Source organism: Scyliorhinus canicula, chromosome 10 (genome assembly GCF_902713615.1).
Source record: "Scyliorhinus canicula chromosome 10, sScyCan1.1, whole genome shotgun sequence".
NCBI lineage: Eukaryota > Metazoa > Chordata > Chondrichthyes > Carcharhiniformes > Scyliorhinidae > Scyliorhinus > Scyliorhinus canicula.
In genome coordinates, this window is record NC_052155.1 from 74,477,430 (window position 1) to 74,503,475 (window position 26,046).

Below are 26,046 nucleotides of genomic sequence, written 5' to 3' on the forward strand. Positions count from 1 at the left end.
TTTTAACATTTGATAAACATCACCTGCTCCTCAGACCATCTAAATGTAATCTATTTGAAAAGCAATTTGATTTCCAATCAAAAACGATGAACAGTTGAATCAAACTTAGATACTTTCACATGCTGTTTATGAATATGTGCAGCTTGACACTCCTGTGCTATCCTTTTTAATTACTGATAGCCAAAACCAGACTAAAAAGAACTGAAAACCCAGATTAAAAGAAAACTGAAAATATCAATACATTACATTTGCAGAGAATTCAAATTTAACAGACATGAAAAACATTTCCACTTTTGTTAAGTGGACTGTGGCCCCAGATTGAGAGGATGGTCTGCAACTTGAATATTGATGCGTTGTTGATTACAGAAGATATTGCTTAAAAAAAACATTAGTAGGGGTGACATACAGGCCACCAAACTGTAGTGGTAATGTTAGGAATAGCATTAGACGGGAAATCAGAGATGCACGTGATAAAGGAACATCGGTGATTATGGGTTAAGTTAATCTGCATAAAGATTGGGTGAGTCAAATTAGTCGCAGTACAAGAGAGGAGGAATTTGTGGAGTGTATATTGGATAGTTTCTGAACCAATATGTTGAGGAACCAAGGGAACAGGCCCCTTTAGACTGGGTATTGTGCAATGAGAAAGGATTAGTTGGCAATCGAATTGTGAGAGAACCCTTGGGGATGAGTGACCATAATATGACAGAATTCTTTATCAAGGTGGATAGTGAGGTATTTGCTTCTGAGACCAGGGTCCAGAAACTCAATTAAAGGTTAACTATGATGGTATGAGGCATGAGCAGGCTATGATGGCCTGGAAAACATCACTGAAAGGAAGGACAGTGGACAGCCAACGGCAGGAATTCAAGAACCGAATTGGTGAACTCCAAAAAGTTGGCTATTCCTTTTTGGCACAGGAGTAGAAAGGGAAATGTGGCCAAACCATGGCTTACAAGGGAAATTAGAGATGGTGGTTAGCATAAATGCTTCACAGCTCCAGGGTCCCAGGTTCGGTTCCCGGCTGGGTTACTGTCTGTGCGGAGTCTGCACGTCCTCCCCGTGTGTGCGTGGGTTTCCTCCGGGTGCTCCGGTTTCCTCCCACAGTCCAAAGATGTGCGGGTTAGGTGAATTGGCCATGCTAAATTGCCTGTAGTGTCCTAAAAAGTAAGGTTGGGGGGGGGGGGGGGGGGGGGGGGGGGGGGGGGGGGGGGGGGGGGGGGGGGGGGGTGTTGGGTTACGGGTATAGGGTGGATAGGTGGGTTTGAGTAGGGTGATCATTGCTCGGCACAACATCGAGGGCCGAAGGGCCTGTTCTGTGCTGTACTGTTCTATGTTCTATAATATTAAATTAAAGTACAAGAAGTATACAATTGGCAAGAAAAAAGCAATAGACCTGAGGATTGTGAGCAGTTTAAAATTCAGCAATGGCGGACCAAGGGATTGATTATGATGGGGAAAAGAGAGTATGAAAGCAGCTAATGGGAACATAAAAACTGACTGTAAAAGTTTCCATAGTATGTAAAGAGAAAAAGATGACGGAAACAAATGTAGGCCCTTTACAGTCAGAAAAGTGGAAATTCATAAAAGGGGAACAAAGAAATAGCCGAGGAACTAAATTTGTACTTTGCTTGTTTTCGCAGAGGAAGATATGAATAATGCACCAGATGTTCTGAGAAACCCAAGTTTTATTGAGGAGCTTAAGGAAATTAGCAGAGAAAAGGTTTCATGGAAATTAATGTGATTGGAAGCAGTTAAATCTCCAGGGTTTGATCATCTTTATCCCAGACTACTTAAGTGGCTGTTATAGAGGGGTGTCCTTTAAAATATTAGCTAAAAAGGATTCCTGAATATTACTGAATTTGTAGAATATGAAATAATATAAGTTATAATTATGAATGCTGTCCATGGCTGTATCAAAGTTTAAAAATAATGAATTACGGGCAGCACGGTGGCCTAGGGGTTAGCACAGCTGCCTCACGGCTCTGAGGTCCCAGGTTCGATCTCCCTGGGGCTCCCAAGGCCAGAATTGAACCCGGGTCCCTGGCTCTGTGAGGCAGCAGTGCTACCCATTCTGCCACTGTGCTGTGATCGAACCCCGAATGAGGGCAAACTAGCAAATAACAGACTGCAAATAAGGGCAGCACGGTGGCCTAGTGGTTAGCACAGCCGCCTCATGGCGCTGAGGTCCCGGTTCGATCCTGACTCTGGGTCACTGTCCGTGTGGAGTTTACACATTCTCCCCTTGTCTGCGTGGGTTTCGCCCCCACAACCCAAAAATGTGCAGAGTAGGTAGATTGGCCACGCTAAATTGCCCCTGAGTTGGAAAAAATAATTGGGTAATCTAAATTTATTTTAGAAAATAATGAACTACGAGTTCTGACATTATCTGATATGAAGATACATTCAACAAGATTGAAACAGTGTCCTAGCTGAGACCAGACGTCACGTAGGGAATTTGAACGTGGGACAGAAGTCATGGGACACTTAATTAACTTGGGATAATTGATTAATGTCTAATTAACCAGTCGTCTGTTAAGTGACTGACACTTTCCTGAACGAATCAAGGGGGTCTCAGCTGAGAACCAGAACCAATGAAACTAAGTAAGGGGCTGAATATCCAGATAAGGATTTCTTTAACAATGTGATCTGTCTAACTGATTAAGTTATTATTATAATAGTCGTCGGAAAAAGCATTTTCCAGTTAATTTCGTGTGAATGTACCAAAATGTGTTTTTAAGAAATAAAAACTTTGCTTCCACTCATTCAACCGGACTGACTTATCGATGAACGAGAGATGAGATAAATCTTACTGTGGCCATACAAATAGTAGATCCATTGGTGGCCATTTTCCAAAATTCTTTGGACTCTGGAATGGTTCCTACAGATTGGAAGGCAGCTAATGTAAGCTTGTTATCCAAAAAGGGAGGCAGAGGGAAAACGGAACTACAGACCAGTGAGCCTAACATCGGTAGAAGGTAAGTTGCTAGAGTTCATTATCAATCATTTCATAGCACAGCATTTGGAAACGTGGATTTACTAAAAGAGAAATCATGCTGGACAAATCTATTGGAATTCTTTGAAGATGTAACTAGTAGAGTTGACCAGGGAGAACCAGTGGATGTGGTTTGTTTAGACTTTCAGAAGGTATTCGACAAGTCTCACATCGGAGATTACTATGTAAAGTTAAAGTGGACACGATTGCGGGTAGAGTAGAGATGGATACAAAGCTGGTTAGCAGACAGGAATCAAAGAGTTGGAAAAAATGGGTATTTTTTCTATTGGCTGACTAGTGGGGTACCACAGGGATCTGTGCTAGGATTCCAACCGTTAACATTATATATTGATGATTTGGGCGGGGGAACTAAATGTATTATTTCCAAATTTGCAGATGATACAAAGTTGGGTGGGAGGATGAGATGTGAGGAGGATTCAGCTTGATTTGGACAGGCTAGCTGAGTGGGTATGTGCATGTCAGATGCACTATAATGTGAACAAATGTGAGGTTATCCACTTTGGTAGTAAAAATTGGAAGGCAGATTATTATTTAAATGGATGTAAATTGAGAGAGGTGGATACTCAGCAAGGCCTTGGTGTCCTCGTGCATCAGTCTCTGAAAGTAAGCCCGCAGGTACAGCAGGCAGTAAAGGCGGCAAATGAATGTTGGCCTTCGCAGCAAGAGGATTTGAGTATAGGAATAGGGATCTTTTACTGCAATTGCATAGGGCATTGGTGAGGCCATACCTGGAGTATTGTGTGCAGTTTGTGTGTCCTTGTCGAAGGAAGAATGTTCTTGCTATGGAGGAAGTGCAGCAAAGGTTTACCAGGGTGATTCCTGAATAACATGAGGAGGGTCTCATAGGATGTTGGGGTTATATTCATTGGCGTTTAGAAGAGTGAGGGGATTTCATTAAAACTTATAAAATTCTAACAGGATTAGGCAGGGTAGATTCAGAAAGAATGTTCCTAATGGCAGTGGTGGGGGGGTGGTGTCCAAAACTAGGGGTCATAGTTTGAAGATAAGGGTTAAACCTTTTAGGACTGAGATGAAGAGAAATATATTCACCCAGAGAGAGGTGAATTAGTAGAATTCATTACCACAGAAAGTAGTTGTGGCCAAAATGTTGTGAGATTCAAGGAGGAATTAGATGTAGCTCTTGGGGCTAAAGGGATCAAGGGATGTGGGGGAGAAGGGGGAGGCAGGATCAGGTATTGAATTTGCTGATCAACCATGATCATAATGAATGGTGAGCTGGCTCGAAGGGCCGAATGGCCTCATCCCCTTTTATTTACTATGTATTTTTCTATGCAAGCCTTGCATGCAGAATCTAGAGTAGCAGTATGATATTTGTTACAAATTACCATTTGTTCTTTCTAACCAGAAATTCAACATGTTGGTTTCCTTCTTCCCTTTGTCCTCAAAGCAGTGTGCTGTTATCTGCACAAGTGAGACAAATAATTTGCTCTCAGGCAACTGCCAATGGAATTTCACAACTGCAGAGAAGCAAGTGTGCACCTTACATATGGCATACATGATAACGTAGCTTTCTTGCAAGAATGTGTTCCGCCATTTTTCTGACCTTTCCCCAATGTCCATATACAGGAATTTGCAGTTAGTCTTAGTAGCATGGACTAGAACCCTCAACAAGTTTTGTTACAGAAAAAAAGTTGACGTTTTACTGCTCCTTTAATGACCTCAGGACATCCCTTACGTGTTTTACTGGCAATTGTGTACAGTTGCAATCTGTAGAAACGTAGCAGACAATTTGTTCACAGCAAGGTGCGCAAAGCAGCAATTAAATACGCGACCAGATAATGTGCTTCTTTGCATGCAGTTGGTGGAAAGATATTTATCCGAGACACAAAAACCAGATTTTCTTCTTGGGCGGGGGAACTAAATGTATTATCTCCAAATTTGCAGATGATACAAAGTTGGGTGGGAGGATGAGATGTGAGGAGGATTCAGCTTGATTTGGACAGGCTAGCTGAGTGGGTATATGCATGTCAGATGCACCATAATGTGAACAAATGTGAGGTTATCCACTTTGGTAGTAAAAATTGGAAGGCAGATTATTATTTAAATGGATGTAAATTGAGAGAGGGGATACTCAGCAAGGCCTTGGTGTCCTCGTGCATCAGTCTCTTCAAATAGGGTACACCGGAGTGTACAGGCCGAGCATTGGTTTACTGGCTCACGTGTAAGCTGGCACATTTAGCAATGAACCATTCTTTTGCAATTCATTCAAGGGATTTTGGCTTTGCCAGCTTTATTACCCATCCCTAATTGTCCTTAAAAAGGTAATAATAATCTTTATTGTCACAAGTAGGCTCACATTAACACTGTAATGAAGTTACTGTGCAAATCCCCTAGTCGCCACATTCCGGCGTCTGTACGGGTACACAAAAGGAGAATTCAGAATATTTAATTCACCCAAGAGCTCGTCTTTCAGGACATGTGGGAGGAAACGGGAGAAAACCTACGCAGACACAGGGAGAACGTGCAGAATCCACACAGACAGTGACCCAAGCCGGAAATCGAACCTGGGACCCTGGAGCTGTGAAGCTATAGTGCTAACCATTATGCTAAGGGATCAGAACTGGGGATTTCCACTGATGATTGCACAATGTTCAGTACCATTCGTGACTCCTCAGACACTGAAGCAGTCCATATCCAAATGCAACAAGGCCTGGACAACATTAAGGCTTGGGCTGGCAAGCGGGAATAATCATGCACAAAGTGCATGGTACTGATCATCTCCAAGAATAACAAATGTAACCTTACCATTCAATGGCATTTTCACTGCTGAATCCCTCACTATCTACCCAAGTAAAATACTCGCATGAATTTTCTACTACAATGGGTCACCTTTGCAGCTATCAAAGATTGACATTAAGTTCCTCCCCATTCAGAAAAATCTGGTCCATCATGTAAACAGCACCCATTAAATTAATTACACACGTGATGTAACTCACTCAACTGTCAAAATAAATTTGACAAGAGTTATGAATGCAAGGTTTGTTAAGATTATGCTTTAAACTGTCTCCTTAATTTCAAGCAAATAAAGAGAGACATGTGTTTTGTTGCCCAGGTTGAATACCTGATTTAACACCTAAACACAAAGGGAGAGGCTGATGATTTTGCTATTGCAGACTTAATGTTAGCTACAAAATAGAATGTGGGTGAGAAGATACTTCCTGGCCGAAGACACAGAACCCGTGGACACTTAAGAATCCTGAAAGATTTGTCCTGGTGTGGGTAGAGAAAGAATCATTGGAGTGAGTCGGGGGCTGCTGCAAGTTTGTTCAGGAATTTGCCGAAAACTGAGGGAAAATACCTATAACGGTGACTGAATGATATGCCTCAATAAAATGGAGAAATAAACCTTTTGGAAGCTCGGAGTAACTTTGGACTGTTTCTCGTAAAGACTGCAATCTGGGGCAGCAAGGTGGCACACTGGGTTAGCCCTTTTGCCTCACGGCACCGAGGTCCCAGGTTCGATCCTGGCTCTGGGTCACTGTCCGTGTGGAGTTTGAACATTCTCCCCATGTTTGCGTGGGTTTCTCCCCCACAACCCAAAGATGTGCAGGCTAAGTGGATTGGCCACGCTAAATTGTCCCATAATTGGAAAAAATGAATTGCGTACTCTAAATTGATTTTTTTTTAAATTAAAGACTGCAATCTGCAGAGAATACATGTAAGCAATGGAGTCGTCAGTCTGTAGGCTTGTGTATCAGTTGCCTACTGAATAATGTTTAGTGCATGTTGATTTTACTTCATTTGTGACAGTTAATATTTATCGTCTCTGTGGGGATCATAACACAAGTGAATTTTGGACATTTATGAGGACAAAATACACAATTTGATTAAATATGAGATGGCAGCATAGTGGTAATGATACTGGACTGGTAATCCAGATTCTCAACCCTATGAATGAAGACATTTCACCTCACCGTCACAAATGGTTGACCCCTTTAGATTCCCCAACCAGGAGAAACAACTACACAGTATCCACCATTTCAAACTCCATCAGAAGCTTGTATGTTTCAATGAGACCACTTCTCATTCTTCTAAACTCCAGAGTGTACAGGCTCAATGTACTCAGCCTCTCATTATAGGACAACCAGATAATCACCAATGTAGTGAATCTACTCTGCACCATCTAGAAGGCAAATATATCCTTCCTTTAACACTGTATGGAGGTCAAAACTCCTAGTGTGGTTTCACCAAATGCCTGTGCAATTTCAGCAAGATTTCTTAACCTTTTTTGACAATCATCTTGCATTAAAGGTCAACCATGCTGTTGCACATGGGTGTAGATTGGTAGGTCTCACAAAGAGGTTCGGACTCTGGTCTCGTTGAACAGGAGGTGTTTAACTCCTCAGAATCATGCACATACAGTATCAAGTCTAAATTATGAGCCATCATCATACTTGCTTTTACACATGTCTGTCCAGCATAAGACTACCCTCTAGATTCCGGTCATGTGTTCCTTTACATCACAATGTGGGCAGTACTGGATCCCAGTCCCATTTCTATGCGTGATCCTTATATTAAACATGCCATTTGACTGCCTGAAAAGTGCCAGGATTAAGGACATGATCTCACAACTGGAGAAGAATTGAGTGGGAGATGGTAGATCCAATTGCATTGGTCCACACCAGAACCAATGATATAGGTGGAACAGGGAATTGTGTCTTCATGAAACAGCTCGAAGAGTTAGGATCCAAATTGAAATGCAGAATCTCATGTAATAAACCCTGGAAATTGTAAATTGGCATAGGGAGAACAGGTTAGCAGATTAAACGTGTAGCTAAAAGAGTGTTTTAGGAGACATGATGTTTTATTCATAGGGAAACGGCATTGGCACCAATTTTGCAAAATAAAGGTAATGTCCTGTTGAGTCAGGATCTACTAAAACTTGGCTGGAACCAGTGTCCTGGAGGAACAAATAATTAGGATTCAGGCAGGAAGATTTAGCTACCAGCAAGTTCAAAAGCAGCAAGAGCAAGAGAAAAGGCAAGATTATTGAGCAAGGTACTGAGCTGTGTAAAAATAGGCAGTGTATCAGGAAGGAAGAGGGAGTTTAACAAAGGCAAAGGGCTTTAGTGACTATGGTGATGTAAAGAAAAAAACCCAGAAAAAATGATAAAGCTAAAGAATATTACATCTAAATTTGACGAAGCATTCATAACAAAAATAGATGAATTAATAGCTCAAAGAAATAAATGAGTTTGATCTAAAGGACATTAGTGAACCAGATGCGCTTTTACGACAGTTGATAATGATTTCATGGCCATAATTTGTCTTTCTAATTCCATGATTTCAGCAAATTCAAATGTCACGCTCGCCATGGTGGATTCGAACCCAAATTCCCATGGCATTGGATTACAAATCCAGTGACAAAAACACTCTGCCACCGCCTCCTCTGATGCGCATGTGACAGAGGTAACATCCACAGGACCAATTCATGAAATGCATTCAAGATAGTTTATGTCAGCCTGTCAAGGAACCAATGTAAATTGAAAGACAAAATTACTCGCATTTATATGGAACCATTCCAAGACCTCAGAATGCCAATCACACTTTCAAACAAATAAGATATTTTTGAAGAAATGTAGAAAATACACAGCCTATTATGTACAGCTAGCTCCCACAAAAAGCATAGTGGCAGTGACCAGAAAAATCAATATGACAAAAAAAAACAAGATGTGGAGATGCCAAGAAGGTTGAGGGTGAGACAGGCCTTTCATCTTAAAGACAGCAACTTCAACAGTGCAGCATTCCCTCGGTACTATACCAGAGTGTCAGGCTTGTTTTTTGTGGAGTGGCGTTTGAACCCACAACATTCCAACTGGCAGGCAATTGTGCTAGGAACTGAGCAAAGGCTGATACAGGTCGTTTGGGATATGGCATTGTTCAATGAGACTGGGCTCATTAAGGACTTTCCACTAAAGGATCCTCCAGGGAACACTGATCATAGGAATCTAATAGCAAGTTAGCCAAGTCCAAAATGTTGGTGTTAAATTTGGACAAAGCAAAATATGTTGATACCAGAGACCTACAAAATATTTGCTTTTCAATTAGAATCTTTACATCCCATGCCATTCCGTCCACCCCCTTACCTTCCTTTCTGCAAATCATTGGTGGTAAAATTAATTTTTTTATTGTAACAGTACTTCTTCGAATCTCCACCCCATGCCATTCCATCCCATTTATGCCATTCCTCCCGAGCTATATCTATCACTTTCCTATCATCCTTATCATATCATGTCCATTCCAGCCCCTCTTCCTGTGCCATCCGATTCCCATTTCATAACTCCCATGAATTCCCTGTACTCCCCCTCTCTAATTCTTGCGGAGTGTTCTATATTTGGTAAGTTTGTTCGGCAAAAATCTGTTATTCTACATGTGGATCAACAGTTTGCTAATTAGGTATTTTAAAACTTTATTGTAACATTCAGGAATTGAATGTACCCAGGTACTGTCCGCCAAATAAATCCACCAAGATACACCCCCTTTAGTGGCCAACACAATTGTCTGGATAGACAAGAACTGCATATTGGGGGTTGGTTTAGCTCAGTGTTAATCAAACTTATTTTCTGGGGACACATTTTTTCCAACCGCCCAACCTTCGCGGCCCACGCCAGCTGACCTTCGCGACCCACGCCGGCCGACCTTCGCGGCCCACCATTTTGTCTTACGTTATTTGTTGCTGACAAAAATGAGAAAATGGCTTTGGGTCCCTTTGCCCCCCGAACTTGAAAAAAAAAAAATGCGGCCACACTGCGCATTCGTCCCCAATCATCGGTGTGTATGCGCATAGCTTTGCGCCCCCGATTTTGACAATGCCTGGTTTAGCTCACTTGGCTAGACAGCTGACTCGTGATGCAGAGCGAGGCCAGCAGCGTGGGTTCAATAACGGATGAGGCATGCCTTCTCAACCTTGCCCTCGCCTGAGGTGTGGTGCTCCTCAGGTTAAATTACCACTAGTCAGCTCTCCCCCTCAAAGGGGAAAGCAGCCTATGGTCATCTGGCATTATGGCGACTTTACCTTTATTATTACGGATAGGGAGAGGGATAACTATGGTTGATTGGAAAAGTGGATTAAAATCTAAGCAATAAGCAGTAGGCAAGCAATGTCAAGCATTGAACAAAACATTCATAATTCATAAATGTACATTCCCTTAAGGAATAAAAATCCTCAAGTCCAACCAGAAGTTAAAGATAGTCTACAACAAAATGAAACGGCTTATAATGCTGCTAAGAGTAACAAACCTGAGGATTGGAAGGAAGACCAAGAAATTCACAGAACCCCTACAGTACAGAAGGATGTCATTAGGTCCATTGATTCTGTGCACTGACCCTTCTCAAAGAACACTCCACCCCAAGCCCCACTCACCCATCTTATCCCAATAATCCCTTAACCTAACCTACATTTCCCTCGACATTGAGGAAATTTAGCATGGCCAATCCACCTAACCCACACATCTTTGGACTGCGGGAGGAAACCCACACAAACACGGGGAGAACATACAAACTCCACAGTCACCCAAGGCCAGAATTTTTTTTTTTTTTAAATAAATTAAAAAATATTTTATTCTCCCTTTTTCACATTTTCTCCCAAATTTACACCCAACAATAAACAGCAATCAGTAACAAATGCAATGCCAATCCCCATATCACAATAACAATCCTCCTACCAACCCCCAACATTAGCCCGCATCTTAACATACACAAATGACAAAAAGGAATCACGAATCACCCATAGTCGCCATTAACACATACAGTTCCCCTCTCCCAACAACCCCCCCCCCACAGTTCGTGTTCGATGTAATCCAATTCTCGAAAGTGCTAATGAATAACACCCATGAATTGTAGACCCCCCTCCATCCTTCCCCTCAGTCCAACATTGACCTTCTCAAGTGTCAGAGAAATTCCAGTAGGTCCCCCCCGTGGAGATTGATCTCCACCCTAACAGGATCCGCCTTCGGGCAATCAACGATCAAAGGCTACAACATCTGCCTCTACACCCGTTTCCAACCCCGGGTGGTCCGACACCCCAAAGATGGCCTCTCGAGGGCCCTGGTCCAATTTCACGTGCACCACTTTGGAGATTACCCTAAAAACCTCCTTCCAGTAATCCAGGACCAAAACATATGAACGTGGTTTGTGGGGCCCCCCCACGCAACATTATACCCACCTTCTACCCCCTTGAAGAGCCGGCTCACCCTCGCCCTTGTAAAGTGTGCTTTATATACCACCTTCAGCTGTATCAGCCCCAACCTCGCACACGAGGTGGAGGCGTTCACCCTCCGGAGCACCTCACACCAGAACCCCTCCTCCATACCCTCTACCAACTCTTCCTCCCACTTTGCCTTGATCCTTTCCAGCGGTGCCTTCCCCTCTTCCAAAATAGTCCCTTAAACCGCCAATATTACCCCCTTCTCCAGTCCCCCTTTTGTCAGCACCTCTTCCAGCAATGTGGAAGCCGGCTCTACTGGGAAGCTCTGTATCTCCTTTCTGGCAAAGTCTCGAACCTGCATATATCTAAATATTTCCCCCTGCTCTAGCCCATACCATACTTTGCCCTCAACTCAATCAATCCTGCCACCGACCCCCAAGCAACAAATGTTTTAATGTCCTAATTCCTTTTTCCTCCCATCTCCGGAAATTTCCATCCCCCTTCCCTGGCTCAAATTGGTGATTCCTCCGAATCGGCATTTCCCTTGACCCTTGCCCCCAACCCATAGTGCTGGCGAAACTGCCTCCAAATTCTCAACGAAGCTATTACTGCCGGACTCCCTGAGTATCTCCCTGGGGCTCCCAAGGCCATAATTGAACCCGGGTCCCTGGCTCTGTGAGGCAGCAGTGCTACCCATTCTGCCACTGTGCTGTGATCGAACACCAAATGAGGGCAAACTAGCAAATAACATATAACAGACTGCAAATAAGGGCAGCACGGTGGCCTAGTGGGTAGCACAGCCGCCTCACGGCACTGAGGTCCCAGGTTCGATCCTGACTCTGGGTCACTGTCCGTGTGGATTTTGCACATTCTCCCAGTGTCTGCGTGGGTTTCGCCCCCACAACCCAAAAATGTACAAAGTAGGTGGATTGGCAACACTAAATTGCCCCTTAGGTGGAAAAAATAATTGGGTAATCTAAATTTAAAAAACAACAGACTGCAAATGCTTCTATTGGTACCTAAAAGATAAGACGTTAAGCAAGGATAAACAAAGATCACTTACAGGCAAAGAGAGGAAAGATTATATGGGAAAATAAGAAAATAGCAGACATATTACTATGAGCATTTTATGTAAATATTAGTATGAAAGCTAAAAGGACAATGTTGCAGTTCTACAAATGTTTGGTAAATAGTGGGCGAATGTTTTCTCCCTTCAAATATTCACCACTCCAAAGGTATTCTTTTAAGGGCAGCAACTTCAAAAAAATTAAAAGAAAACTGCTGGGTAATTTCCTTTCGACACCCTGCATAACTTGTTTTTAGTGCAATATTCATTGAAGAATTTTGAGTTAACAGACAGAATCCCACATTAAACTGACAGGAATTCTTAGAATATGGATGGTATTGTAACACACTTTTGATTCAAGAAATCAAACGTTAAAATCTGCAGGAACCTTGATACATTGGACATCACAAATTTTACAGGATGCGAATGCTAGATACAGCCTAACTACAAGCACAATAACTTAAGAACACAATCTGCTTTGAAAGGTGCTTTTACATTACACCAACTAGAACCTGCCTCATTCAGCTTCAGACAGTTGCCAGTAATGTAAACTAAAGTAAGGCCTTTGACAAGATCCCTCATGGCAGACTGGTACAGAAGGGGAAGTTGCACAGGATCAGAGGTGAGCTGGCAAGATGGATACAGAACTGGATTGGTCATAAAAGACAGACGGTAGCAGTGGAAGGGTACCCTTAAGAGTATTGATAGGCAGAGGGATCTGGGTGTACAGGTACACAAGTCACTCCAAGTGGCAACGCAGGTGGAGAAGGCAGTCAAGAAGGCATATGGCATGCTTGCCTTCATCGGGCAGGGCATTGAGTTTAAATATTGGCAGGTCATATTTCAGCTTTATAGAATCTTAGCTAGGTTGCACTTGGAATATAGTGTCCAATTCTGGTTGCCACACTACCAGAAGGATGTGAAGGCTTTGGAGAGGGTACGGTAAAGATTTACCAGGATGTTGCCTGGTATGGAGGGCAATAGCTATGGGGAGAGGTTGGAGAAACTTAGTTTGTTCTCACTGGAATGAAGGAGATTAAGGGACGACCTGATAAAAGTCTACAAGATTATGACGGGCATGGACAGAGTGGATAGTCAGAAGCTTTTTCCCAGGGTGGAAGAGTCAATTACTAGGGGGCATAGGCTTACGGTGCGATGGGCACAGTTTAACAGAGATGTACGAGGCAAGTTTACACAGAGGGCGATGGGAGCCTGGAACACGCTGCTGGGGGAGGTAGTGGAAGCAGATACAATAATAGGATGGAAATTGAGGGATGTGGTTCCCCATAAGGGTAGGTTTTTTTTTTAAAGTTCAGATGGGCAGCATGGTTGGTGTACAATTGGGAGGGCCGAAAGACCTGTCCCTGTGCTGTAATTGTCTTCGTTCTTAAAGTCAGTGAATAGTATTTGCAGAAGGGATCAAAAGCTTGAGTCTTTTCAATTTTAAATTTGAGGAAATTTCTATGATACGATGTTCGATGTCGAACAAGCGGTGTGACAGATTCTGCTACAGGTCATATGGAACCCGACGTGCTTTCAGATGATATCATCGCAGAGTGGTAGAGGATATCTTTGAGATCCCAGAGATGAGTGCAGGAATGGGAGAAGAAGCCATGACTGATGATCCACAAGCTATAGTTTGATAGATACGAATGGAATAAAGTTGGGTAGTTCCACCTAGCTGGATGAGAGATATAGGAAGTGAATGGTGTCACCAACTTTAACAAAAGCTACAAAGAATGATCAGGAGGGATTGTTTATCACAGTCATTGTCACAAAGGTCATTAGTGAATTTGATATGGGCTGTTTCAGTACGGTGGCTGGGTAAGAAACCCGATGGGAGGTTTCAAACAAGGCACCGATTCGGGAAACAACAATGTGTTCAAGGACTTTGGAAATAGAGTTGTAGTTTGCAATGACAGGTCATTTTGAAGAGAGGACAGACAGATTTGAAGTAGGTGGAATGGTACCCGAGAAGGAACTGTTAAATACATCAGCTACAGTCAGCAAATCGGGCAGAACGGATCAGGAGAGCAGGAGGTGGATCCCATAGACAAGTTGAGTTTGGAGTCAGAATTCTAGGACTTCAAATGGAATCTGGAGGAAGGCCTGGAGTTCAGAGCTACAGCAGCAGAAAACATTTATGCAAGTTTGTTCCAACTGACATGGGAAAGGGAGGGGAGAAAAGAGACAGTGGCAGTTGAATGGATGGTCCCACTTTGAGGGAAAAATATGTCCACAAGTTTCTTGCACTTATTGTGGGAGGTGAGGGTGGAGGAGGCCGAGAAAACATTTTAAAACAGTTATTGAAGATAAGCCTAGGACAATCTTTGCATTTCTATATGATCTTAGAATATTGAGCAGGTTTAGCAATGTAGCCCAGCCAGATCTGGTAATGGATGTTTAAACTTGCCAAAGACCATCAAAATCCATATCCCTTGGGCTTAAAATAATAAATATGAGGAGCACACCTGGGGGCGGGCTGGGGAGAGATTAGGTGACAGAGTAGTTTTCTAATACGGTCATAAATATCAAGTGGTCAAGATGGCGTTGATTTACGAAATTAATAGCTACAGAAATGAAAGCTAAAATTGGGAATTTGAAAGTGCGCTGGTGAATAACTTAAGGTACAAAAGAGAGTTGGAAGAATATCGGAAAATATGGGTGGAGATAGGTGATCAGAGATTGCCTTATTAGTTGGGGCTACAATGGGAACAGTGAGGCCATTTCTGATATGATCAAAAGGAAACATACAAGCTGTTGAAAACTGATTTGATTTAACCATACCTTGCAGCAAAGATCTGAAACGAACCAAAATTTGCCCTTCCATTTTCATCAGTTTTCTGCAGTTGTGGTACTGGTGACAGCTAGAGGAAGAGGAAATCAGTTTATTTCTAAAATACATGGGTCTATAGAAATTCAAGTAACCCCACTAGTTCACATTATATACCACTACGATTTGTGGGCATTAATTGTTGCTGCTATATAACACTATGGTTAGAAAAATAACATTCTGAAAAATTGATTTCTGCAAAAAGCTTCCACAGAATGGTGAAATTCAATCTCCAATCCCCCCCAAAAAAGGGGGGTGGGAAAAGAGTGTGATGAAAGTGGAACTATAAAACAGTAATCTCCTTTTAAGAAACTTGCAGATGTCTTTCTTCCCTCCCCATACTCCACGGTGGAAGACCATGTCTAGACCACTAGTATACTTAGACAGGAAGACATAGCACAAAGATCCTAAAATAGCAGCACGTCAACTCCAAATCATAAGAGTCCAGAAGTTATGTGCACTGTGAAACACCTTTACCAAGCACTCTGGTGAAGAGCAATATACCAAAATTCAATCACAGAATCTGACAGCACAGGTGGTGGTTGTTTGGCCCAACACAATCAATACCAACTCTGGCAAGGACTCTACCCCTTTAACTTTTACTTATTCAAATATTTATCCACTTCCCTTCTCAAAGCTATTTAGGATTCAGTTTCTATCACTGTTTATAGTATTTAAAGTTTTTATAAAACATATTCTTGACTTCGCCTTGTGTTCCCTTTGTGATGCTGAAGTCACTGGCGTAGTGATGATGAAACTAGTTTTACCAGAGTTAATCTTATTAAACCTACAAATAACGATCAGATTTTATTTTATCTACCCGTGAGTGAAGCCCTGATTTTCTAGAAAGCCCTCATAACTAAAACATTCCATTTCTTTTTTTAAAATATATTTTATTCCAAACATGTATAAACAAGAAAATTAAGAATTCCAACAAAACAATCAGAAGGAATAATACTCCTTCTTCCCTGGATTCCTAAATCTCCACGGGTCAACCATTCCCATTTGTTCCATAAACCCTCCCAGCTCTTTTGACATCTTCAGCCTTTCCATTGATTTGGGACACGACCTGTCCACCATCAGCTCCATTACACAATTGAAATCTCCGCCCATAATCAACTTGTGCGTATCTCGGTTCGGGATCACTCCCAGCAGACTCTGAAGAAACCCCACATCATCCCAATTTGGTGCATATACGTTGACTAGCACCACCGGTGTCCCTCTAGCACTCCACTCACTATTGCACATCACCCACCTGGGTCCCTTACCTCGCTAGCTCTCACAAACTGCATTATTTTACTCATCAAAATGGCCACTCCCTGCGGCCTCAAGTTCAACCCCACATGGAATACTTGACCCACCCATCCTTTCCTCAGCCTAATCTGATCCTCATCTTGGGAGGTGCAGCTCCTGTAAGAAAATCGCCTTCTACCTTCAAACCTTTCAGGTGTGCAAGGGAATGGGCAATAAATCCTGGCTTTGCCAACAATGCTTAAATTCCAGAAAACAGAAAACTCAAGATTCCATTTTTTGCTTTTTAAAAAAAACGTATGAACTTTTAAAGATTTCTGTTTCACGGTATCCAAATCCCCTATAAGTTACATCGAGTGGTCCAATGGCAGTGATATTGATATCTAGTGAACACCAAAGGCGACATACTCCAGTGGAAAAACAACTGTTCTTTTAACCAAGTTTGTATCCCTGTAGCTATATTCTCTCTACTATTTTGGATTTCTGAATTGATAAGCAGTGATATCTCAGCAACTGCTAAAAATCTCACACAATATTCACCATCTTCTCTTTTTAATATATTCATTTCCTTCAAATGTTTAATTCATTAAAAACCATTTTTAGCTATCCTGAATTAGACCACATTTTTCCGAGCATTAGCTTTATACTGTATTACGGTCTATAGCAGTTTACTCCACTGCCAATGTTATTTTACCCAGTATATCCCATCTGGCTAATTTAAAGATGTTCTCTTGGCTGGCTTTGCCATGACTTCCATAACCAAGCCTTGTTAGTGGAACAGTCCTAAGTCAGAACAAGGCACACGAGACATAACTAAATTAGTGAAACGTGGATAATAATGTGTCCCTCCATAAGCCTTAATTTATTTATCAGCTTGCCTCTGAAGTGAAGGAATATGAAGGAAGGGGTCAAAATCGTGGAACTCCCCTCCCTAATACCACTGGGGGTGTACAGACACTACAGGGACTGCAGCAGTCCAGGGAGGCATGATGAGCAATAAATGCTTGCCCAGCCAGCGATTCCAGAATTATTAGAAAAAAGTTATGTTTAACGTTGATGAGTGGTGGATGATCATACTATTATCCAATTGCACCCCTAAAGTTATTTTATCCACCTGGTGTTTTTGAGAAATCACTGCATATATTCAATTAACTTAGCCCAAAGGAAAAGTTTGTTTGAAAGTTACAATTCAGAATATATTGAAAATGAAGATGTAAAATGAATGGAGTCAAATATAAAACTTTCCCCCCACTTATTTATGGTTAAAGATAAAGACTGTTAGAAAGATAAATCATTAGATTTTGTTTGTGGTGTTAACATTTCCATTCTTAATTTAAAATTGGTACCTGAATCAAGAATAAACAGACGACTACTCAAAAGTAACAACAGTTGGACATCTGTTTTTGGAGTTCAACAGGTGGTCAAAGGCATCTTACTCTGTTTTTTAGCTGTGTCAAAGGTTTTGATTTCATAGATTCATAGAATTTACAGTGCAGGAGGTGGTCATTCGGCCCATCGAGTCTGCACTGGCTCTTGGAAAGAGCATCATTCCCAACCGCACACCTCCACCCTATCCCCATAACCCAGTAACCCATCCCAACACTAGGGCATATTGGATACTAAGGGCAATTTAGCATGGCCAATCCACCTAACCTGCACATCGTTGGACTGTGGGAGGAAACTGGAGCACCTGGAGGAAACCCACGCACACACAGGGAGAATGTGCAGACTCCATACAGACAGTGACCCAAGCCGGGAATCGAACCTGGGACCCTGGAGCTGTGAAGCAATTGTGCTAATCACTATGCTATCGTGCTGCCCATTTGAGGCCCATCATTTCATTTTCAAAACACAAAACAGAACAAACTAACAATGCACAAAAAATAAGACTACATTTCTCGGACTTTGTGGCTGGATCACTAGGGTTCAGGGTAAACATTTCTATTAGCACTACTTGCATGCATAGTGAAACATGCTTTTAGGAAACCTATTGTTAGCTTTCACATGCAGGAAACTGGTCACATTTATACACACACACGGCACCAACCATGTTATTTACAGCTAAAATAGCACTAGTAAATTCCTTACCTTTAGGCCATTTTCTTTTAGCAGGACAATTTTAATCATAGGTTCAGGAGAAGGATTCCCCCAAGCATCACATAGCTGGACAACCAAAGGCTTATCAAGAGCCTTACCATTGACAACAGAGAGGGACTAAAAAGAAAATAAATATGCAGTTAAGGCAGATACACCTCAATGTCAACTTTCAACTAAATTCCACACAAAATCGAACTGATAGTCATATTAAACACCTTTACTGTAGTTTGTAATCAGAGTGGAATGTCCAAAAACAAATCAATGATTCACCATCCAAATTTTACAAAGATACTTTTGTGGTGGACTCCCAACTAACCACAGGAGACCCCGGAACAGGTCACAATTGTTTATCCATGATTCAAATATGGAAGGAATTACCCAGAGAAACCTCTGGGGTAGCAACTTCCTCTAATACAGCTCTCACAGCTTGAACACAGCTTTCACAGGGAAAGATCTCAACTCTAATACAGTTCTCGACTCTTATACCACAATCACAGGGAGCATTCTAATACCACTCTCTGCCACTTGGCCACAGATACAGACTGCTATACAGTTAGTCAGCACAAAGAACATTCCAATCTTATCGGTGTAGGTTTATTATTAAACCTTCACCCAAAAGCTTGTTTGTAATCTTCCACCTTCTATTCCTCTAAAAAGTAAACAAGCTTGCTAGCAGGATCTGCTGATATTTGGATCATGATGAGCACATGATTTTAGTCAAATGCAAGTGTATTAGTTTCATCCCTTTTTACTAAATCTATTAATGCACTCTTGCATATACCATATAATTTTTTAATTATAAATTTAGAGTACCCAATTATTTTTATTTTTTTCCAATTAAGGGCAATTTAGCGTGGCCAATCCACCTAACCTGCACATCTTTGGGTTGTGGAGGTGAAACCCACGCAGACAGGGGGAGAATGTGCAAACTCCACACGGACAGTGACCCAGGGCCGGGATTCGAACCCGGATCCTCAGCGCTATTTACCATATCATTAGAATATGGGACTTAAAAGTGCACCTATGAATGCACAATTTTCTGGTAAGCCCTGTACTTGTAAGAAAGGCACTGCAATAACCAAGGGACACTTGAATCTGCATGGACAAATCTAACTGGACAAGTTCATTGCATTTTTACAACACTTTCTTATATTTGTGACAGTTTCTTAGAATAATGCATTCTGAAACCAAACAGTGAATATGTTATGTTGGACCAGGCAATGAGACATGATTACTTAGTGGGCCCATAGTAAGATCTGCTAAGGAAGAGTGATCATAATATAATTAATTTCAGGTTCAGTTTGAGATTGGGAAACTTGGGTGTAACTAGTGCTATAACCTTAACTAAAAGCAATAGGTATGAAGACAGAGTTGACTAAAGTGGGCTGGGAAAATAGATTTAAAAGGAGATAGATAAATCGGTGGCAGTAATTTATTGGAGATATTTCATAATTCCCAAATATATATTCCTTTGAAAAATAAAGACTCTGAGGATGAGCCATCTGTGGCTGAGAAAATGAGAATGGAATCAAATTGAAAAAGGCACACAGTATGTTGGCCAGGAGCATTTTAAAAACAAGCAATGGACAATTAAAAAATAGAGGGAACAAAAAGATTGAAAGTAAACTAGTAAGAAATATAAAATAGACAGCAAGAGGTTCTGAAATATATAAAAAGGAAGAGAGCAACTAAAGTACATGTTGGCCCCTTCGGAGGATGGGACTGGAAATTAATAATGGAAAACATGAAATTGGCAGAGGTATTGAATAAATATTTTGTATCGGTCTACGTGGTAGAAGATATTAAAAGCATCCCAATAATAGTAGAACATCAAAGGATAAAACGGTGGAACTTCAAACGATTATCGATAGAGAAAAAATACGAGGGAAACTAAAGGGATTAAAGACTGACAAATCCCTTGGATCTGATCGCCTGCATCTCAAGAGTCTTAAAAAAGTTGCAGAAATACTGGATGCATTGGTTGTAATCTTCGAAATAGCCTAGATTCGGTAAGGGCCCAGCAGATTGGAATACCATGAATGTTAAGTCCTATTCAAGAAAAGAGGAAAACAAAAAAAAAAAAGGAAATAATGGGCCAATTAATCGGCTATCGCCACTGGGAAAATGCTGGAATCCATCATTAAGAAAGTAACAGTAGGGCATTTAGAAAACCATGTAAAAACATATTCCAGTACCAGCCTCCCTGGAATGTGGCGACTAGGGGCTTTTCACAGTAACTTCATTGAAGCCTACTTGTGACAATAAGCGATTTTCATTTTCATTTCATTTTCATTTTGATTAAACAGAGTAAACATCGTTTCTGAAACAAAATATTCGAATTCTTATAATAATAATAATCTTTATGGGAAACCAGTAGATGTTATGTACTTGTATTTCCAAAAGGCATCCAGTAAGGTGCCACATAAAAAGATTGCAACATCATGATGGGGGTAATATATTAGCACGGATCGAGGTTTGGTTAACCAACAGGAAATGAGTTGGGATAAATGGGCCATTTTCAGGTTGACAAACTAACGAGTGGAGTACCAGAGATCAATGCCAAGACCTCAACTATTTGCGATCTGCATTGACTAGGGTGACGGATTCGATTATATAGAAGCCAAATTTGGTGGTAATATAAAGACAAGCAGAGAGTAAGTTGTGAAGAGGATTAAGGATCTGCAAAGGGATATAGCTATGTTGAATAGTCAAAATATCGGCAGATGGAGATTGTGGGAAAATATGAGCTTGTTCACTTTGGCAAGGAAGGTAGAATATTTAAATGGAAAGTTTAAAATAAGGGCTCATCCATTTACGATGGAGATGAAGAGGAATATCTTCTCTCACAGGGTCACTTGTCTTTTGAATTCTCTTCATGACAGCAGAGTAGGCTAGGTCATTTAATAGATCCCAGACCGATTTTGAACTCAAGCTAAGGATTATGGGGAATGGGCAGAAAAATAGTCAAAGCCATAATCACATTAGCCATCATTTTACGGAATAGTACAGTGCGCTTGAATGGCCAACTCCTGTCCCTATTTATGATGTTACAGCATTGCGAGTAATTTAAGATAAATGGAGGAGTTGCTAATGAACAGAAAACAGTGTCAGAATAAATGGACCATTTTCCAGTTAGCAAATAGTGGAGTGCCACAATAATCTGTGCTGGGGTCTCAATTAGTTACGATCTATATTAATGGCTTAGATTAAAGGACTGAGTGCTGACTTAACAAAGATAGGTGGGAAAGCAAGTTTTGAGGACACAGTCTTCAAAAGGTTGTGATTGTGGGTAAAAATTTGGCAGACAGAATATAATGTGAAAAATGAGAGAATACCCATTTTTAAGAATAAAAACATAAAATATTTAAATGGAGAGAGACTATGGCAGGGGTGGGCAAACTACGGCCCGCGGGCCGCATGCGGCCCGCCAAAGGTCTTTATGCGGCCCACCAAGTCATTAAAAAAAAAATTTTTTTAAATTTTTTTTAAAGAAATGTAAAAAGTTTAAGGGGGGGGGGGGCTGTTGGGTTACTTACTGGTATAGGGTGGATACGTTGACTTGAGTAGGGTGATCATTGCTCGGCACAACATCGAGGGCCGAAGGGCCTGTTCTGTGCTGTACTGTTCTATGTCCTATATGAGGCACCCAGAATCATAACCGGGTGAAGTAATTATTTTACTTAATATGCTATGCGGCCCTTTAAAATTGTGAATTTCTGAATGTGGCCCTTGCACGGAAAAGTTTGCCCACCCCTGGACTATGGAATGCGGTGGATGTTCTCTGACACAAAAACGACAAAACGTTAGCATGCAGGTTCAACAAGTAATTCGGAAGACAAATAGAATATTAGCCGGGAATGGGTATAAAAGTAGTAACATCTTGCAATAACTGTAACATCACATCGAGAGAATTGTGCAGTTTTGGTCTCCTTACTCAAGGAGGGAAATACTTGCATTGGGGGCAGTTCAGAGGTTTAATAGATTGATTCCTGGGATGAAAGGGTGTGTCTTAGGAGGGAAGTTTGAGCAGGTTAGGCCTTTAATCATTGCAATTTGGAAGAATGAGAAATGATCTTATTGAAATATATAAGATTCTGAAGGGGATTTAGTGATTGGGAAGCTTTGCTGTAGAGAAACAGTTAACTGCCAAGCTTTTGTTTAAATTCAAATGGGGCAGATTGACTGGATTACTATACTGCCTCTCCCAAAGTCCGCTTGCCAACAAATCAGCATTCTCTTCCCATGTAGCTCACTTGGCAATTGGATTGGATTTGTTTGTCACGTGTACATAGGTATAATGAAAAGTATTTTTCTGCGAGCAGAATTGGTATTCTTGCCCATCTGTTATGATGAGTGCAATATAAACAGCTTTACAGTAATATTTCTTTTGATCAATATTCAAATTCTGCATAACCAAATGGCTACATTGAATTAAGATAAGCAAATGCTACTGATGCTGAAATCTGAAATAGGAGACGAATCTGAAACAAGAGAGCATGCTGGAAAGACTTAGCAGGTCTGGTACCATCTGTAAGGAGAGAAATCAGAGTTACCGTTTCATATCCTATGGCTCTTCGTCAGAACTGAAAGGAGGGAAATGTGATAGAGCAGCAAGAGATTGCAACAAAAAGTAGCAATTTTAACAACAAAAGACAGATTGCCTAATGTGGGAGATGGGGGGGGGGGGGGGGGGGGGTTTGCATTGAGGCAATACATGGATGGGATTTTTTTTTTTTTTTTTTATAGGGGGGTTTAAGATGGAGGCAAAAGATCACAATTCAAAACCACCGAACTCTGCGTTGAGTCCAGGGGGCTGCAACATGTCCACCCAGAACCCGATTGCTACTTTTTGTTGCAATCCCTTACACCTCAATCACATTCTCCCTCCCTTCAGTTCTGGTGAAGAGCCAACGGTCTTGAAAAATTAACTCTTCTATTTCTCCTTACAGATGCTGCAAACCTGCTGAGTTTTTCCAGCATCCTCTGTTTTTGCTGATCAGTTAATCTGGAAGCTCAAATTATTGGATAAACAAAGTCACCTATAACACAATTGTTGACAAGAAAATTGTACTCGGGTTCACTGTATTTTTGAGCAACGTCAAAAGTGAAATTTGCCGTTAACAAGATTTAAAAGCCTCCCAATAGTTTAAGTAATCCAACTACTCAATCTTACCTCTTCTGTATTTCCCCATTCAAGGATGGTAATTTGTGTTGGGGGTCCTGCAGTCAGGTGAATTCTTACATAATCCACAAAATCACGCCAAGCAAAACAAAGTTCTTTTTGACCAGTGGCTCCAGGTATAAACTTTATTCCCCGAACAAGCACATTCTTGCCATTTTCCTAAGACAAGCAATGGTTTGCATTTAAGTATCACCTTTCATTTCCATAAAGTCTCACATTTCACTTCCTATAAACTATTTTGCAAGTACAACTACTTATAAGGGCCAAAGTTTGTATGGACACATATGCTTTCTTTAAAAAAAAAAGCAGGCCAACAAAACCAATCACAGAATTAGACCATCATCTACTAAATAAGCTGTCATTTTGGATATTTCAAAACATATATTCTGATAAACATTAAAACTAAATTAAGTCTTTAATTTTACAGAACTGAATATTTATGTTCATATCATCTGTACTTTAAGAACTTAATTTTCTGTTCAGTCATATGAACTTTAAATCAGTAATAAAACTTGCAGGTTTTCTTCCAATCAAATGTAACATTGGTAAAGTAGTATTTATTGGGAAACCCGAAGAGCAGGGCAATATGATTTTTAAAAAAGCCAAGGGACAGAAAGCAGAGAGCAGTGGTGACATGTTTTTCAGACTGCCAGAAGCATACACTGGTATCTTTTAGTGGGTATGAGGACTACTGCTCTTGATATATCCTACTGTCCTGGACTTGAGTATAAAGCTAATAATTTCAAAGCTTATAACTGACAGAAAAACTTGGAAATGTAGAAAACAGTAAGGAAGATAATGGCATGCCTCAAGAAGGCATAGACTGGAGAAGTGGGAAGGCACATGCCAGATGAAATTTAATAAGTGTGAAGCGATGCACTTTGCAAAGAAAAGTAAGGAAAGGCAACATAAACCAAGTAGTACAATTTTAAAGAGGGTGTCGCAGCAGACACTAGGGAGTTTACATAGTGTTACAGATAGGAAAAAGTTTAATTTAAAGACCCCTGATTTCTCCTCTCACCAGAAAGGCATTTTGATTTTCCCATCCCTAGTTGCCCATCAGAAGGTGACGGTGAGCTGTCTTCTTGAATTGCTGCCGTCCTTGAGGTGTAGGTACACCCAATGTGCTGTTTGGGAGATTCAGGATTTTGTTCCAGAGACAGCGAAGTTCCAACCATTAAAAATTTGAAAGGAAAGTTGCAGGACTCTTGTGCTTGCAGAATAGTAGACTCCAGTTGAACAGACCTGGCTTATGAAATGTAGATGGCCTTTGTATAATTCCCGTTGCATTTTGTTTGGGCCCACGGGATTATCTCTTCAGAGATAATGAATATCTTCGGCACTGCCACATCAGCCTCTATTTCTCAAAGGCACTTTGACAGGAGAGGGTCACTTTGACAGGAGAGGTTAAGTATGTATGGTAATTAGGTAGGATGAGTCAGTGGGGTAGTTGAGGGCGAAGGTAGTCAGGCTTTGGAGTAGTAATCAGATGGTCAGAGGAGGACAGTAAGGGGGGGGGAAATTGGGAAGTGGGTAGTTGGGGGTATTTGGGGGGGGGGGAAGAGAAGGGTCAGTCCCATAGCTACCCATGAGTTCAAAGTGGCTTTAATCCTTCTAACCTTTCTTGGGTAACTATTCAGTTAGGAGTCAGAACAATCAAAAGTCTCCAATTTAAATTGGAATACCGCATGGCTACAGGTGAAAGGTAATTGTCCAATGAAGTTTAAACTTTCCAAACAATTCCTGTGCAATCCTTCCCTGGGCTTCCAGGGGACAGAAGATCTGGACTAACATTTTTGTGTGAATAGAGTAGTGAAATAGCTACTGTAATTTTAAAAAAAGACAGACTGGCCAAGATCATTTGTGTGAGAGAGCAAAAGAGATACATATTGCAATGATGGCACACTTTGAAAGAGCTCTGAAAAAGGACTCTCTCCATTCCTATCCTGGTTTTGAATAATGAGCCGTGATTTTTGCCTTCTTCATCCGGATCTGAATGATGGATATCCATGGTTTGTGAAAAGAATGAGCAAGAGCCAACTACACCATGAAATAAGTTCTGCAATGATGGAGTAGCATCAACTTTAATTCAGTTTAAAAGCAATATCAGTAAAAGACTGATAAGTTTAACGAAACTTGACTATTTTGTGTACCTGCCACGTGAACTTCAGATTACTCTTGTCAAGTCCTTCTCCAGCTACTCCCAATAAATTTACACAAGACGATGTCAGGGTTTGAATCTGATTGCCATGGCGATCAGTAAGTGTTGCGTCTAAGAAATGAAATTGAAATAATATTTTACATTCAGGAGGAACATAATTTATTCTCAACCTGTCATTAAAAAAACTCAAAAACAGTATTATGTTACAATCAAAATTTGCTCCTTTTCCACCAATAAGGCAACCAAAAATCAAACCTAGGCACACCATCCTTT

General features: G+C 41.1%; 1 protein-coding gene across 3 annotated transcripts in view; it reads right to left on the reverse strand.

The window, feature by feature from the left end:
- smchd1 (structural maintenance of chromosomes flexible hinge domain containing 1) overlaps positions 1-26,046 on the reverse strand; it is a 217,226-nt gene that overhangs the window by 78,328 nt on the left and 112,852 nt on the right. For all 3 annotated transcript variants that reach the window (XM_038809195.1, XM_038809194.1, XM_038809196.1), the window contains 4 exons: positions 25,766-25,884; positions 23,604-23,771; positions 18,422-18,547; positions 15,037-15,116 (listed from right to left, as the gene is read on the reverse strand). In XM_038809195.1, coding sequence (XP_038665123.1) covers positions 15,037-15,116; positions 18,422-18,547; positions 23,604-23,771; positions 25,766-25,884 — 493 coding nt within the window. The remainder of the gene's footprint in view (positions 1-15,036; positions 15,117-18,421; positions 18,548-23,603; positions 23,772-25,765; positions 25,885-26,046) is intronic.